The 16,554-nt window shown below is 44.8% G+C and overlaps 1 protein-coding gene across 1 annotated transcript in view; it reads right to left on the bottom strand.

Annotated features, from left to right (window-relative positions):
* TNC (tenascin C) overlaps window positions 1-12,732 on the bottom strand; it is a 59,254-nt gene extending 46,522 nt beyond the window's left edge. The window contains exons 1-8 of the mRNA XM_065418683.1: window positions 12,270-12,732; window positions 8,820-10,319; window positions 6,631-6,894; window positions 5,025-5,140; window positions 4,478-4,634; window positions 3,350-3,619; window positions 1,963-2,148; window positions 437-526 (exon numbers count right to left, since the gene is read on the bottom strand). Coding sequence (XP_065274755.1) covers window positions 437-526; window positions 1,963-2,148; window positions 3,350-3,619; window positions 4,478-4,634; window positions 5,025-5,140; window positions 6,631-6,894; window positions 8,820-10,319; window positions 12,270-12,732 — 3,046 coding nt within the window. The remainder of the gene's footprint in view (window positions 1-436; window positions 527-1,962; window positions 2,149-3,349; window positions 3,620-4,477; window positions 4,635-5,024; window positions 5,141-6,630; window positions 6,895-8,819; window positions 10,320-12,269) is intronic.
* Window positions 12,733-16,554: the final 3,822 nt, after the last annotated feature.

The raw sequence follows: 16,554 nt of genomic DNA, 5'->3' as shown, positions 1-16,554 counted from the left end.
TACCCATTATTAACATTTTATATATTTGGAACTGGACTATACCAAATTTTGTGGGATTTTCTCTTTTCCCCAGCAACAACATTCACTTTTAGTGGAAGAGACCATGAGGACTGCACAATTTACGAGACAATTTACAATTTAGGGGGAGGGATAGCTCAGTGGTTTGAGCATTGGCCTCCTAAACCTAGGGTTGTGAGTTCAATCCTTGAGGGGGCCACTGAGGGATCTGGGGCAAAATCAGTACTTGGTCCTGCTAGTGAAGGCAGGGGGCTGGACTCGATGACCTTGAAGTCCCTTCCAGTTCTATGAGATAGGATATCTCCAGATTAATTTATAATTTTATATATCTACACTTGGTCCCTAACTGGGGCTCTTGAATGGCTCTGGCTTTCTTTGCCCTTTCACCCCGTGTGGCCAAGAGAAAGGATCATCTCACCGGTTGCAGCATTGATAGTAGCGGGAGTACTTTCTCTGTCCTGCTTCACTGCTGTCACTCCAATGCCATATTCAGTTCCAGGCCTCAGACCTATGGTGAATGTGTAGAGATGTGTCACTGTTTAGGGATGGTGCTAGATAAAATGTTTCTCGGTTTTGTTTTTCATAAGAAAGCTGTAGTGTGTGGTGGCGCGGGATCTTTCCTTTTCTATGAACATTAAGAGCCAAATTTTCAGGCAGTCTCTAGCTGGCCTCCAATGTGGAGGAAAAAACTTTTGCATGCACAGTCAACTTGATTATTTATTATTATTATTGCATTACCTAGAGACTCCAACCAAGATCAGGATCCCTGTGTGCTAGGCACTGTACAAACATCATAAAAAGTGACAGTTCCTGCCTCAAAGAGATGATGATTTAAATAAATTGGACTTGCACGAGTGTGCAGACATCCATGTTGAATGTGAAAATCCCAACTGACTAACTTGCAGGCAAGAGGTCAACTTGCAAGCATAAAAAGGTGCATGCTTACTTTTGCAAGCACATGCAAAAGTGGCATGGAGAACCAGAGACTCGGTGTCAGATTTTTAAAGGTATTTAGGTGCCTGGAGATTCAGAGAGGCACCTAGAGAGATCTCAATGTTACCTAAAATCAACTGCCATTGATTTCAAAATGGATTTGAAAATTCCACTAGGCACCTATCTGCATCTTTAAATACCTTTAAAAACCTGGCCCTCAGGCTGAAAATGTGGCTCTTGACAGGAACAAAGATACTGTGTACCCAAGTTAGTAAAAAATGACATTCCTGGTGTCTAAATCATCTTCAAAGTCTTTTACATCCCGAATATTTTCTCTACCATAAAAGATTCAAATACACTTATTATCCCAATCTGCATGGATTTTGGTGTGTTTTTAAAGTCTCTTTCATATATTCACATTTCTCTTTACATCTCTCCAATGTGACTCTTTATAGCTCTACATTTTTGTAAATTCTTTGTAATCCATTCAGTAGATACAGTAATTTACACTAAGTGGGTCTCCTGTTCCTCTGTTGTGCATATATAATTCTTAGTGTCGGGGAAAGTTCTGTTCATAGCAAAGGAAAAGCAGATCTCTCTAGATAGCTTATGGGACCCTAATGAAAACAATGCTGTTATTGAATATTGATGCAATTATGTTGTGATTATATAAATATTATGGTGTGCTGAGGCACCAGCTGGGGACTTAAAGCCCAAACTCTGGTTCAATTCAAAAGCCCTTTACTCATGGCTAGTTTTATTAACCTAAGATTTCAAAACAGCCAACAGCTGGGAGGGGAGAGGACAAGGCCTTCTCCTTGCAGAAGCTTCCTCTTTGTTTTTAGAGCCCTGCCCCAGATCAACCATGTGACAGGCAGGGTACCTCGGTTCTATTTGTAACCTCTTACATGCCTTTACACCTTGCCACAGGTCATCATGGTGATAGGAGGTCAGATCTCCGGATGGTTACTGGTGCCAGTTACATTAACAGCAATCTCACTTTGATCCTACCTGTGAGCGTTGTCTTGGTTGTGGCCTGGTTACTCCTTGGCACAGTTATCTCAGCATGGTCTCCACCTGAGATGGGAGCGAACTTGATTCTGTAGTTATCGATGCTGGCTTGACTGTTCTTCCACTCCAAGGTGATACTGTTGTCTGTCTGAGACAGTCGCTTCAGGTTCTTTGGTGCATCCAAGCCTGAAGAGGGGAAAAAAGGTTTTCTCTCTCAGGACAGAAGGAAAGAATGATTCATACGCCTGGCATATGGTACCATCTACAAGATGAGATCAATTTTCCCACAGAAGTTACCACTTCAAGGAAAGCAGACACCTCCTGTGAAAATTTTTCATTTTGTTTCATCGAAAACCCAATTTTCCATCCCATAAAAGTTGTCACGGAAAATTGTTGACCAGCCCTGGAATTCAGTATTCAGAAGATACACTCCAACCCTGGCCTAAAGGAGTCTCATCTCTTGGAGTGAAATAGGGATTTTATCTAAAAATTCCATGAGCTATCATTATTCACTCCCATAATGGACTCAAGTCCTGCTTTGGTGAAACAACTCCATCCTGGGGCAAGAGAGGATTTCATTCTCCCTGTTCCATTTATTCCCCAGCATTGTCATAGGGCTCCATTAACAGATCCAAACCATGACTGCATGCTAAATTGCACACCTTTTACAAAAACAACAACAACAACAACGAGTCCTTGTGGCACCTTAGAGACTAACAAATTTATTTGGGCATAAATACATAAATACATTTGTTAGTCTCTAAGGTGTCACAAGGACTCCTCGTTGTTTTTGCTGATACAGACTAACATGGCTACCCCTCTGAAACCTTTTACCAAAACATCCCCAGCATAACCAAAGGTGAAACTGAATTAAAAACAAAAAGCAGGCAGTGGATTCCCAGGACCAAGGAAGGAAAAAAGAAGAGAGTTCTCTTCTAATCCACAATGGATGTAGGCAGAATAATACATCTGTTCAGAATTAGACACTGTGGTGATGGCAGTTATAGGAAAACTTTAGATCAATAAACAGACTGGCAGGCAGATAAGGTAGGAGGAACACTGTTTGTTGATGGGGGAAAAAATGGGAGATTCAGGATAAAAGTATCAAAAGGTCCTATATGATCTGGGAACCTAATTTCATTTTTCAAAAGAGATGCAGGCACTTAGGAGCCTAAGTCTCTTGGAAAAGCAATGGGATCTAGGTTCCTAAGTCATTTTTGAAAATTTTACTCGACTTCCATAAACCTCTGTGACTGGTACAGTGCTGTGCTGGCATAATAACTGAAGTGAAACAACATGCTACAGCTAATTAGCATGGATGTGTTGATGGTGATTGGAGTAAAGCAGAAGACAAGAAGCTATGACCATCTCCGAACAAACTCTTTACCTGTGACAAAGGTTTCCTTCACAGGGTCGCTAGCCATGTCCCTGCGCCGAGAGATCAGCGTCACCTCATACTCTGTGTGTGGCTTCAGATTCCCAATGGAATACTGGCTTTCATCCTCAGAGAGGTCAATGGTCGTCCTGCCCCCTGGAACATCCTTGGGTTCGTAGGTGAGCTCTATGTCATCGATTTCAGCCAAAGGTTTGAACCATGTGATTAAAGCTGTGGTGTCTGTCACATCCCTTGCCTCAATCTGGCTCGGGCCATCAAGCTCTGTTATGGAAAGAGGAAAAACATGAACTTTCTGATCCCATCGTAGAGAGATCAAACACAGTCTCGACATTGACCCTTATTCGTTGAATCAAAGGCCTGGTCCACACTAACCCCCCACTTTGAACTAAGGTACACAAATTCAGCTACGTTAATAACGTAGCTGAATTCGAAGTACCGTAGTTCGAACTTACCGCGGGTCCAGACGCAGCAGGCAGGCTCCCCCGTCGATGCCACGTACTCCTCTCGCCGAGCTGGAGTACCGGCGTCGACGGCGAGCACTTCCGGGATCGATCTGGGATCGATTTATCACGTCTAGACAAGATGCGATAAATCGATCCCAGAAGATCGATTGCTTACGGCCAGACCAGGAAGTAAGTGTAGACCTGCCCAAAGCAAACTTAAAATGAGTGGCTCCTATTAGCTGAAACTCATCTTCATGTCGACTTACTTATGGCCCATAGCATTCTACCGATGCAGATGGAAAGTGCTGTGTTATGCAGGAAGGAAAAGGGATGTATACGGAGCCAGTCCTACACTGGCACAGCAAGTATAAGCAGAAGTCCAAGCAGGTTCTCCAGCTGCACCAGGAATCCTGATGGTGCCAAGTAGTTTCCATGTGGTGGGTTAAGGATGCGGAGCCTGTTTCACTTTGTTGCACTCTCTGAACAGGAATAAAGTGTATGCTGGCCCACTGCATCCTTTCCTCCCCAGACAGGTAACCCAGGGATTCCTTGTGTCAGCTACTTCAGCTCTTCCCGGCTACATGTTTTCAAAAGGGGAAACTTTTGAAAGTGTGGCTTGGTTTGCCTCCTGTTTAGCATCTCCACAGAATACACCAAATAACAGAATAGTACTTACTTGTGGTAAACACTCTAGACAGCCCAGGTCCTCTGGTTTTGTTTTTCACTACATGCAGGGATACGTTATACTGTTGTCCTGGTGCCAAACCTGGCTGCATATATGATGTGTCTGGTCTCTTCAAACTGTTGGTTATGTCCCCATTATCTTCCTTTTTCTGTAACGCACAAGGCACTTGGTTAAAACTGAAGTTGGACTAACTGCTTTTTTATTCGTCCAAACTCTAACATTTCCTGAAGACAAATTGATTTTAATGAAGTTTTTGATGGGAAGGTTTCTGAGGTCCATGAAGGGGCTCTCTGGTGATTTCCAGAGAGACAGCACCGAATCCAAAACAAACCTTTTGGAACAATTCCATTTTGTGAAAACATTGGAAAAGTTTGGTTTTCATTCCAATGAGGAACAAAAACAAATATTAAAACCCTCAAAAGGTATTGTGAAATAAAATGGGCATTCTCTGGCCAGCTCTAGTTCGAATGCAGCATAAAAAAAACCCAACACTCTGCATTTGTACACGGAGGCGTCACGGGATGAGCTTTTTCCTTACCATATTTCGGAAGACGAGCTCCCAGCCATCAAATGAAATGTTCAGAGGCTCCCACTCCACCTGCACAGATGTCTCCCTGATGGATTTGAATTTCAGGCCTTCAGGAGCAGGTAGATCTATGAGGAGAAAGAGCAAGAGGGTAGCTGCATGGGTCATAGTGTCCCCACAGATCAGAGAACTAGGTATTCACAAACAAGTATCGTGGTGAAAATCACTGGGGATGTTTTAAGATACTACAAAATGCTTACATAGTACAGTGATGGGTGCTATAGAAAAAACTGGATAAGATAGATAGATAGATAGGTAGGTAGGCAATTAGTACAATGAACAAACACATGGTGGACAGCTATCAAAGGTGGGTTCTGTAGATGGATGGATGACTTTTTTTTCTGTCCCCAAAGATGCCAGAGTTAATTTGGGACCCACCAAACTATAGGAAAATCTATCCACCATGCTGACTCCTCCCTCCCACCTCTCCAGCCACTGTAGATAAAGCTTTAGCAAGACTAAAAATGCCGTCAAGAATCTTCCTTCCCTTTTGCAAGGAAGGGGGATTCATAGTCCAACTTCCCTACATTTTTTCTTTTTTAGGACTTTTTAAATCATCTTTGATTTCCAGACCCCCCCCAAAAAATCTGCCACACCCACACATATGTTGATGCCTTTTAAGAGACATGCATAGCTATGTACTTGCCAATTTCGTAGTTCTGTGGTACACTGCAGCAATATATGTTAAAGCAGAGGATCAGACTTTAGTCCCTTCTACTTACAGGTGGTAGTTCCCTTCCTTAGAACCTTTCCAAGCACAGTAATTAGCACATTCATGCAGTAAATCATCAAATATATTATATAGACTCACAATGCTTCTGCTTTCTTAAGTGGGCCAACTGGAAGTATATGAGCATATTTCGGTGGCAAGATTGAAGCATGAGGATAAGGAAGAGTGAATGCACTTATTTAATCTGGCCTTGATGGTGCACATTACTCTTAAAAATAAAGAATAATATTCTACAACAACAGCTTATAATAGTGTTATTATATGGCTAGAGGGCCATTGGTGTAGAATAGTACGGTATGGCATGCCTTTCAAAAGGCTGAACCTTGCAGTAGTGAAAAGCATTGAGATATCATAAAGAAAGGTGAGATAGATGTGCAACGAAAATGATCTGTACTTGGAAGCATTGAAAATCCAATTACAATAGTATTGAGCCAAATACTTTTACCTGGATGCATGAAAACAATTTTACAGGCAGAGTCCCAAAGCCTTAAATTGTAGCCTGTCATGACAGAAGACAGAGTTTTGGTTTACAGGAACCCAATGATATTCAATGGAAGGCCTCGTGCAGAGCAGGAAAGCTCCAGTACTGTCAGAGCAGGAAAGCTCCAGTACTGTAATTCTATCGTTTTGAAGGCATACCATTGCAAGAAGAGATTGGAAAAGAAAACTGAGGAGACTCTGGCTTGGACCAGACTTTAAGAGGAATACAACAGAAAAAGAATAATAATAAAAAAGAAAAGTCCCAAAAAAATAAAAGAGACATGAAAATGTATATTAGGGTGAAGAGAGATGGTCAAATATAGAGATTTGTGTTTATTTTAAACTCACAGGTTGCCACCCTGGCACTGATTGGAATACTCTTCTTGTTCTTTAGGATGGCAAACACACGGATAAAGTATTCCACGCCAGGCTCCAGTTCACGGATGGTAGCAGATGTCTCGTTTCCAGGCACCCTGAACTGCAGTTCTAGGCCACCAACACTGGTAGGAACATAGGTGATGAGATACTCATTGACTAGATTCTCATTCTTCCATTCCAGATTGACAGTCTTATCTGTCACGTCTGTCACTGTCAAATCGCTTGGAGGGGACACTGCCAGGGGGGGAAAAAAAAAAATCAATGGAGACATTAAAACAGTGGGCCAATTTCTGCTCTTACACCTCTGTGCAACCACTCTTCATAGTACTACACGCCCTCCTCTAATGGCTGATGCACAGAGGTTTATATGGCCACCAGAGATGCCTGTTAGGGGACTTAGTGATTTATCTCAAGTGCTAATGGCCCATGAGTTTACTGCTGAAGATCCTGAGTTCAAATCCTACTGTCAGCTTGGGAGAGGCCAGCTATCTGGAATTACTCCAACAATTTGAATTATTCCAGATTTTCATGGGTGGGAGATCAAACTGTGACTCAGGATTCTTCTGCTGAGAGGAAGCTGAAGGAGATAAAGAATTGGAAATGTCACCATAGGGACAGCAAAAGAAACACAGCAGGGTTTCGTAGCCCAAGAGTTACAACTCCTATAGGAGTGACCGCACGTTGTCTTAAGGGCCATGGCTTGTGCCAAATGACAAAACTGACTCAGTGCTGACTCAGCTTTGCTGACCAGCAAGTCAGAGGGGATGGGAGCCAAGACTGCCCATTCCACAGCTGATTTACTCCCAAGGAGCAGTCAACCAGCTGAGCTCCTTGGTCTCTCGTTGCATGGTGCCACAGCGTGGCATGCACTCTGTTCTGTACTCCTGAAACAGTTGCTATGCTGCAGATGCAACCCCCCACTTTCCCAGTTCAGCATGAACAAGAGGCGACATACATAGAAAATGCATCTTTAATCTGCAACCTGGCCATCAGAAATATACAGAACTCAGGCTGTCAACCTGTGAAGTCTTTAGCCTACACTCCGGTATTCCTGGAGGGCCGAAAGTCTTATTTTCAAGTCAAAGCTCACTCTACACTTTAAAAATCTACTTCCCTTGGCAAATCCAGCTGACCCCCTAGTTCTAGGACTCTTTAGCTTCCCCATGGCTGAGCAGATGTATTTTAGATACAACCAGTACAGAAGAATACAACAGAAGAAGTGTCATGGGAAAGTAAAAGTGCAGGAGGCATGGGGAAATGAATAGAGACTGGGAGTGGCTGGGTCATTACACATATTGAATCTATTTCCCCATGTTAAGTATCCTCACACCTTCTTGTCAACTGTCTAAAATGGGCCATCTTGATTATCACGACAAAAGGTTTTTTTCTCCTGCTGATAATACCTCATCTTAATTAATTAGCCTCTTACAGTTGGTATGGCTACTTCCACCTTTTCATGTTCTCTGTATGTATGTATATTTCTTACTATATGTTCCATTCTATGCACCTGATGACGTGGGCTGTAGCCCACGAAAGCTTATGCTCAAATAAATTTGTTAGTCTCTAAGGTGCCACAAGTACTCCTGTTCTTTTTGCATATCCACTGAAGTCCATGGGGATTGTACAGATTTATACGAGGTGAGAAACATAGCTATAGTGTCAAGTATCAGAGGGGTAGCCATGTTAGTCTGAATCTGTAAAAAGCAACAGAGGGTCCTGTGGCACCTTTAAGACTAACAGAAGTATTGGGAGCATAAGCTTTCGTGGGTAAGAACCTCACTTCTTCAGATGCAAGTCTGAAGAAGTGAGGTTCTTACCCACGAAAGCTTATGCTCCCAATACTTCTGTTAGTCTTAAAGGTGCCACAGGACCCTCTATAGCTATAGTGTTAGCCTCACCAGCCTCTTGGCCATCGAGTGGTAACTATTAGACCCAAGAACAGTAGAGATGACAAGAATTCTGGTCTCACTCACCTTGGCCAAACGCTGCCTTAACCCCACTGACTTCACTGGGGTCATTCCTGGTTTACACCATCGTAAACAAGATCCAAATCAGACCCCGGCTTTATAAGAAAAACCCTTAACATCTCCATTCGCTGATGGATAAACAGAGGGTAATTTAAGGGTGGTTGGCTGTCTGAGACCAACACTAAAACCTACCATTGGAGCAGTCATCCCCTTCGTATCCATCATCACAAATGCATTGCCCATCAATGCAGCGGCCCATGTCATTGCAGTTGTTGGGGCAGGATCGCTTACTGCAGTCCACTCCTCCAAAGCCCTCTTCGCACAGGCACTGTCCGTTGATGCAGCGACCCCGGTTGTTGCAGTCACTGGGGCACCGCTGTTGGCTACAGTCCATCTCTGTGAACCCATTGTCACACTCGCACAGCCCGTTGACGCAGAGCCCCCGGTTGTTGCAGTCATTGGGGCACCTCAGCTCAGCACAGTCCTCCCCCATGTACCCCTCGTCGCACACGCACTGCCCATTGATGCAGCGCCCGCGCTCATTACAGTTGTTGGGACACCTCAGCTCTCCGCAGTCCTCGCCCACGAAGCCCTCTTCACACACACACTGCCCGTTGATGCAGCGCCCCCGGTTTTTACAGTCGTTGAGGCACCTCAGCTCCCCGCAGTCCTCGCCGATGAAGCCCTCGTTGCACACGCACTGCTTGTTGACGCAACGCCCGCGGTTGTGACAGTCATTGGGACACTTCAGCTGGCTGCAATCCTCGCCTGTGAAGCCCTCGTCACACTCGCACCGCCCGTTGACGCAGCGGCCCCGGTTGCTACAGTCGCCGGGACACCGCAACTCACTGCAGTCTTCGCCCATGAAGCCCTCCTGGCACACACACTGCCCGTTGACGCAGCGGCCCCGCTTGTTACAATCTTTGGGGCACTTCACTTGGCCACAGGCGGCACCAGCAAAGCCCTCGTTGCACACGCACTTCCCGTTGACGCAGCGCCCCCGCTTGTTGCAGTCCTTGGGGCACCGCCGCTCGCTACAGTCGTCGCCCACAAAGCCCTCATTACAGATGCACAGCCCATTATTGCAGCGGCCGTTGTTGTTGCAGTTGTTGGGGCAGGTCAGCTCCCCGCAGTCCTCCCCGGTGAAGCCCTCGTCACAGTAGCAGGTCCCGTTGACACAGCGGCCACGGTCGTAGCAGTCATTGGGGCAGATAAGCTCGCCACAGTCTTCACCCGTGTAGCCTTCGTTGCACACACACTCTTTCTCCACGCAGCGCCCACGGTTGTTGCAGTTGTTCAAGCAGAGCGGCTCACTGCAGTCCTCGCCAGTGAAGCCTTCGTCGCACACACACCGCCCGTTCACACACTTTCCATGCTCACTGCATGCCACCGGGCAAAGCTCTTCACTGCAGTCCTCACTGGTGTACTCCTCAAAGCACAAACAAACACCATTGATGCATTTGCCTTGGTCACTGCAGTCATTGGGGCAGGTGAGCTGACTGCAGTCCTCCCCAGTGAAGCCCTCATCACAGATACATTTGCCATTGACGCAGCGGCCTTTGTTGTTGCAATTGTTCAGGCATTCTGGTTCTGAGCAGTTGGGTCCTTTCCAGCCAGGTTCACAAATGCAACCACAGTGCTCACTGCTGTAGTTCCCTCGTCCGCTGCAATATGGTGTGGTGTCCACTTGACCTGTATCAATGAATCAGAAAACTCATTATACCTAATGAGTTGTAGTGTGTGTCACAGAAGTTAGACACACAAGATTGCTACTAAGAGCACTCTGGTACCACTTATATGGGACGGGTCACAGCTACAAAATGTTATAATCTTGTATAAAATGGCAGGGGTCATCATCCACTGAACCCAGGGACAACTGTTACCTCTTCTCTTAAAAAAATGTTAATGGTGGCAGAAGTGGGATGGTGCCAATGTGGATAGTGAGCTTGGATTCATGGCCTGCTCACACAAATATCACATAGTGATTAAGGGTTGGGTGAATCTCAAAAAATTTGGCTTGGATAAATATCCAAAAGTTTTTTGTAAGATTACACACTTCAGGTTTGGGTTGTGCCACGTATACTCTGAAAATGGCTTCTCACACTTCATTCCGCTGCTCTGACAGCCCCGACCAAACCCAAGAAGAGCAGAAGTATGTTTAAATTTTAAAAAAGCGATAATGGTAAGACATTTTTTAAAAAGACTAAACTTTCTATAATAACCAGTGATTACAGGAGCTTCAGTTTTGGGCCCCCAACTGAAGACACCTGAATGGGGCTTGATTTTCAGTGTGGCTGCTCAGCATTTTCTGAAGATCAGGTCTCTTCAAGGCATCTTAAAGAGCCAAAATCCATCCCCATTTCCCTTGTAAATTTGACTTCACTGACAACTCTTTAATTCACACTAGCAACAGGGAAGAGCTGCTGCCAATTACCGCATTTTGTAGATTAGCAGGTATGTCCCTTTCATTGGTTTTATCTGCCCTTCCCGAAGACCCTGACACAATGTCTGATGGAATTTTCCTGACAGTCCCATTAGAGATCTTATCATTATATACCATACGCTGACCCCAAAGTAGGACACCATATAAGATGCTGTAGTGTGTATAAATAAAAATCTTTAGATGGGCTGTAGGTCAAGGTGCTACTTTAACGTTCTGTCTTTGCTCTTCTGTGTGACCCATCCTCTCAACATCAATAAAATAAAAACTTTCTTGCATCCATTTGTTCCCCTTGACCCTGGCCTATAGTCTATTGTGAGCTGTATTTTCATTGGCCTTTACTAGAGAACAGTTGGAAGCAAGAATGAAGAGAGCTTCCATTTTCATTGCTACATCGACAGCCTGTACTGGGACTAGGAACCAGGAATTCCTGAGTTTCAATCTCGGCTCCGGCAATGTATTATTTATTATTAGTCATGTTTATTACAGTCATACCTAATGGCCAGCCAAGAATGGGGACCCATTGTGCTAGGTGCTGTACAAACACACTGGCTATGCTGCCTTGTGAATATATAGTCTTGGTGCCTCATTTACCCCATCTGTAACATGGGGATAAGGTGGAGTGGGGAGGCAGGGAAGAGGAATTTGAGTCTGGGCAGCACTTTGAAGTTGCAAGGCATGACCCATTGATGGATTTCCGGCAGGCCAGTGGATAATACTTTCCGTCATTGCAAAATGATAATCATAATAATATAGGTCCTGATTCTCAGCTGCTGTAATAAAGCATAGCTGTGTTGAAAGCCCAGATCACAAAGGTACTTTGGCACCTAAGCCCCAGTTTTGGCTGCGCTGTGATCCACAAAACTCCCACCGAACCTTAATCCAGACACCTACGTTTTCAGGATAAGAGGTCCCAAGGTGCCCATGTTTCAGCCTCTGGCCTCACATGCTGCCGCCTCCCTCTAGGCACGTGGCTGCCGATCTGCAGTCTAAGCCCCAAAGGGATTCATGAACCGGGGGATTCATGAACAACAGTTGTCTGGCTATGGCCTGTGGATAATCCAACTCTTGCAAATGTATCTTAACATTTCACAAGCTGATCAAAAATATTTCCAATTTGGGATTCATTTCCCCCTGTTTTTCAACAAGCTCTAATATGTATTTGCAGCCAGGACCCAGGACCCTTCGCCCGTCCGTCTTACCTTCTGCTGTTAGGCTGCTGGGGCAGCAGCCAGCACTGCTGGAGCACTGCTCTCGTAGAGAGGATACCAGCCCCTCCAGCTCCTCCAGTCTGCTCAGCAGATCCTTGATGTCAGGAGCAGCCGCACAGCCACAAGCCCGGCGGGGGATGTTGATGCGATGTGTGAAGACAATCTGGTTCCCCTCATTCACCGTGTGCTCCTGGTAGGTCTTGCTCGGCTCAACCTGGGACTTCAGGTCTGTGTCCTCATTAGCTGAGTCCAAGTCCACCGAGCAGAGGGAGCCCATGGGTACGTTAATGTTGTAGACGTGGTTAAAGACCACAGACTGGTTATCCTCTGGCAAGGTCACGTTTAACCCGGTCTCCCGCTTCTGCCGGATAATTCTCTTGATGAGCCCACCGTTGACATGGTGGTGTAGCAAAGCTATGATGGCGCAGGTCAAAACCTGCATGGGAAGCCCCATGGTGATATTCGGCTCCTTTGGGACACTGTTGGTTCCTCAATGCCGTTTTGCTTTCACAGTCCGGAGAAGAATTCGGAGAGCCAGCTCAAACGAAATTGGATTTCTCTTCCCTTCCTGATGTACTTTCCCCCTATAACAACAATGAAAGATGTATAGAATGAGTTACCACCGTACCTCCCAATTAAAGCTCCACAATACTGAAAGCACAGTGGCCTCAAAGAGTTCAGGAACACCACTGCTGACATCAAGATCCAGTCAGCTTCAAGTCACTGAGCTTGCATTTAAACAACAACCCAATCCATCCCCTTCCATCCAAGACCCCGGTGCATTTGCAAATGAGTCCCCGTTTTACAAGGGAACATGCCGAGACACAGAGAGTTGAAGTGATTCACAGGGCCAAGAATGGAACCCAAAACTGCTGAGTCCCATATTGGACAAAAATTCTACCCGCCGGGGCACACGTGTAAATTCCATTGCTGACAATGGGCGCTGTGCATGTGCACCTGAGGTAAGAGAATCTGGCCCCCTGAAAGGAGTATTGTGAGCAGTAAGTTTGGGGGCTATTACTGAAGGATACTCGGTTTTTATAAGGGTAAGAAGCAGAACGAGTCAAAACATAAAAATCAAGATGATTTCCTTTAAAAACAAATGGAAATGCTACATTTTGATGCCATTCTAGTAAGAAACTAACCTTCCCTCCCTCCTCTCACCCAGCAACCAAGTGGTCCAAGCCTAACAAGCATCAGGCCACTTGGGACCTAAAGCATGTGTCATCCAGCATGTCACAACCACTAAGCCAATTTCAACAGTTTCCTTTTATTTACAACTGACTTGGGGGGTTGAAAGGGGATCAATGTCAAGACGTATTGTGTTTCTTATATAGAAAACACCCCCCCAAAGGAATTTGCTTTCGGCAGTGAAGTAAATGTGTACTCAGAAGAAGAGTCAAGCGTATGGACTTTGATCTCTTCTTCACAGCCACACTGATTTACATCTGCTAAGGATCCAGCCCATCGTATAGACTGGGAGAAATAGATATTAGTTCAAGTGTAGCAGGTATATTGCACTGTGTTGAGCTACATCAATCTTTCTGAAGGATAGGACACCAGACAGGTGTGCTGGGGAATAAGGATGGTAACAGGGAGAAGAAAAGAAAGAAAGAAAACAAAACCCCTTTGATACACCTGAGCCCTTCAAGAGAAAGACAAAGCTTCACATTGACACAGGTGTGAACAGGTCTTTTCAGCAACAGGTGACTCCTTTCACCAGGCACCATTTCCCAATGTCTGATCTTTCATCAGCTATCCATAAAGTGCCTACTTTTAGCCACAGCCACCTGGCTGGGCCAGAACAGCCCTTCTTGCATGTCATTTTTTTTTAATTTGGAAAAAAAATGTTGAGGTGAATTTCAAGAGGGCTGAACTGGAGAGCAGATAAAAAAAAACTGTCCCCTTCCCCCCCAGTCTTCTTCCATTCAGAATTAGCCCTTCTTCTCTCAGGCCAACATACTCAAGGAGGCTTCTAGGCAGGCTATGCAATCACTCCCTAATAAATACCTTAATTTTTGTGTTGCTTTCTACTCCCAGAAAAAGTCTTGTTAAATGGATAGATCAGTTGTTGGCTTGTGACTGGATGTAGCCTCTCTTTCTTTGTGTTGGTAATTGCTCAAACGTCAATAAAGACTCTGATACCCAAGGTTCTGATGGCAATAGATATCAGCTGGGTAACCAGCTTTCATGGCCCTTTGCCTCCCATAGTGTAGAGATCAATTTTGTTTCCCCATGCAGTTCCACCCGCTTTTATAACAGGAGGACAAGAATACCCCAGCCTCCTTTATCCAGGTCCATTTTCTGCATAGAGAAAGCAGAGCTCCCACAGAGTGAGCGTTATATCTTTTTTATTAGGAAATAAATCAGAACCAGACAAGGTGCAGCCGCATCTCGTTCTCTGTAAACCATTCAGCTTTGAATCATTCTCCAGCACTTTCCCTGTTTGTTCAAAAGTGTTTGAACCCAGCTTCTGTGCCAGAAAAAGTCACCAGGTTAATAATAATAGAGGTGGTCCTGAGCCAGACGCTCCCAATGGTTGGTGAAGTTCAGATCCAGATCTGCATCTCAATTTGTGACCTAAGCCCATCCGTAAATGGGGCTCTGAGTCATGGAAGTATCCCTACACAGGATAGTACTTAGAAACAGGCTTACTTCATACCTGTGCTTGAATTCCAGTGAAGTCAGGATTTAAGTAGGTGCTTAAGCCCTTTCCTGACTTACACGGCAGTTCCCACTTGAGGATCTCAAAGTGCCTTACAAATGATGAAGCTGAGTTCCCAGGCACGCTATGTATTTTACCTCGAGACCTTGATTGTCTCACAAGTTACCTGCAGGTGTTTGGAGTTTCTTGGGAGATGTCAATGTCAGACATTAGCCATGTCTTGCCCAGTGTATAAGCAAAATTATTGTCCAAATTGACAACAAGATACTGACGGACAAAAACCTAGCTACATTTAGGAACTGGCTGGTGAAAGGATCAACAACAGAGTGAAGGCTGGGATATAGAAAGGGGTCTTAGGCATGTTGATCTACAACCTTTCCTGATGTCTTCTGACTAACCTTCAGCTCGCTAGAATGAAGATGGCATTATAGGGATATAATATTGACCTGTGTGTATTACTCATTAGTCTAGAACACGCATGGGGGCAAGTAGATGGACGTAAGTAACTGGGTTATTAAGCTTGATGTGATTAGAGCTAAAATCCAGCCTTTAGTATAACTACTCCCACAAGGCCTCAAACTAATATAACAGGCTCCTAATCACAGCAAATAACCCAGTTCCTTATGTTCCTCTATTTGCTCCCATGCATGTTCCAAACTAGTAAACAATACTCACCGGGCAATATTATACCCCTATAATGTCATCCTAATTCTAGTGAGTTTAAGGTTAGTCAGAAGACATCTGAAAAGTTAGGCATCCAGCTCCTAACAGATTTCAAAAGGTTTGAGCACCTAATTCCCTTAGGCCTCTTGCAAAATCCCAGCCTAAAGGAATATGGATTCAGTCCAACGCCCATTGACCTCAATGGGAGTTGAATATGGCTCTGTGACAGTATTAATTGTGTCTTTGGAATGTGGCTGAAAACTGTAAAACCTATTTCCTTAGTGGGCCACTGTCACTCCACCACTGAAGAGTCGCAAGATCATATGTAGATTTATTGGAGGTGTGTCAGACCCAATCAGTTAAGCCTCCCAGCTGGAGGATGACACTGGAAGACTTCATCCCTACTGACATTCTTCGGGGGTGGTCTGGAAGAAGCACTCCACTCTGCCTGAGTCGTAGTGGTTGTGCTTTGAAGCAGAGTGCAGGATTCCAGTGTATCTTGGCTGATTCAGATCAGGTGTTTCTTGTCTGATCTGACAAGGATCTGGCTTGGGGAGCCCAGTTCCCCACTTGGATCTGAGATCTTTCCTAATCTACCAGGCAACTTCCATACACTACTTCATCAATTATCTATTTTTTGGCTGGAACAACAAAGGCAACACTCCTCCCTGCAACTCCCACCCTTCAAGCATGTTTACCCAACAGTTCTAGCCATTAGTGACCACCCACGAGCAGACATTTAAAAAGGGAAAGATGTAAGCCATGGCAACCTGCAGCATTTGGTCTTTGTTTGCCCCCCTCAATCCCTCCTATGATATTACTTGTTGCTATGCAAGTCAGCATCCAAAAGTTACAGACATGTAATCCAATGTAGATATCTCCTAAATATTCTCTCTATAGACCTCAAGGGTTGAGATGTTTTAATGTACGGCAGGTTATAAAGCTTGC

This window comes from Emys orbicularis, chromosome 18 (genome assembly GCF_028017835.1).
Source record: "Emys orbicularis isolate rEmyOrb1 chromosome 18, rEmyOrb1.hap1, whole genome shotgun sequence".
Lineage (NCBI taxonomy): Eukaryota > Metazoa > Chordata > Testudines > Emydidae > Emys > Emys orbicularis.
The sequence above is the reverse complement of the archived record's forward strand: the minus strand, read 5'-3'. Positions and strand labels throughout refer to the sequence as shown.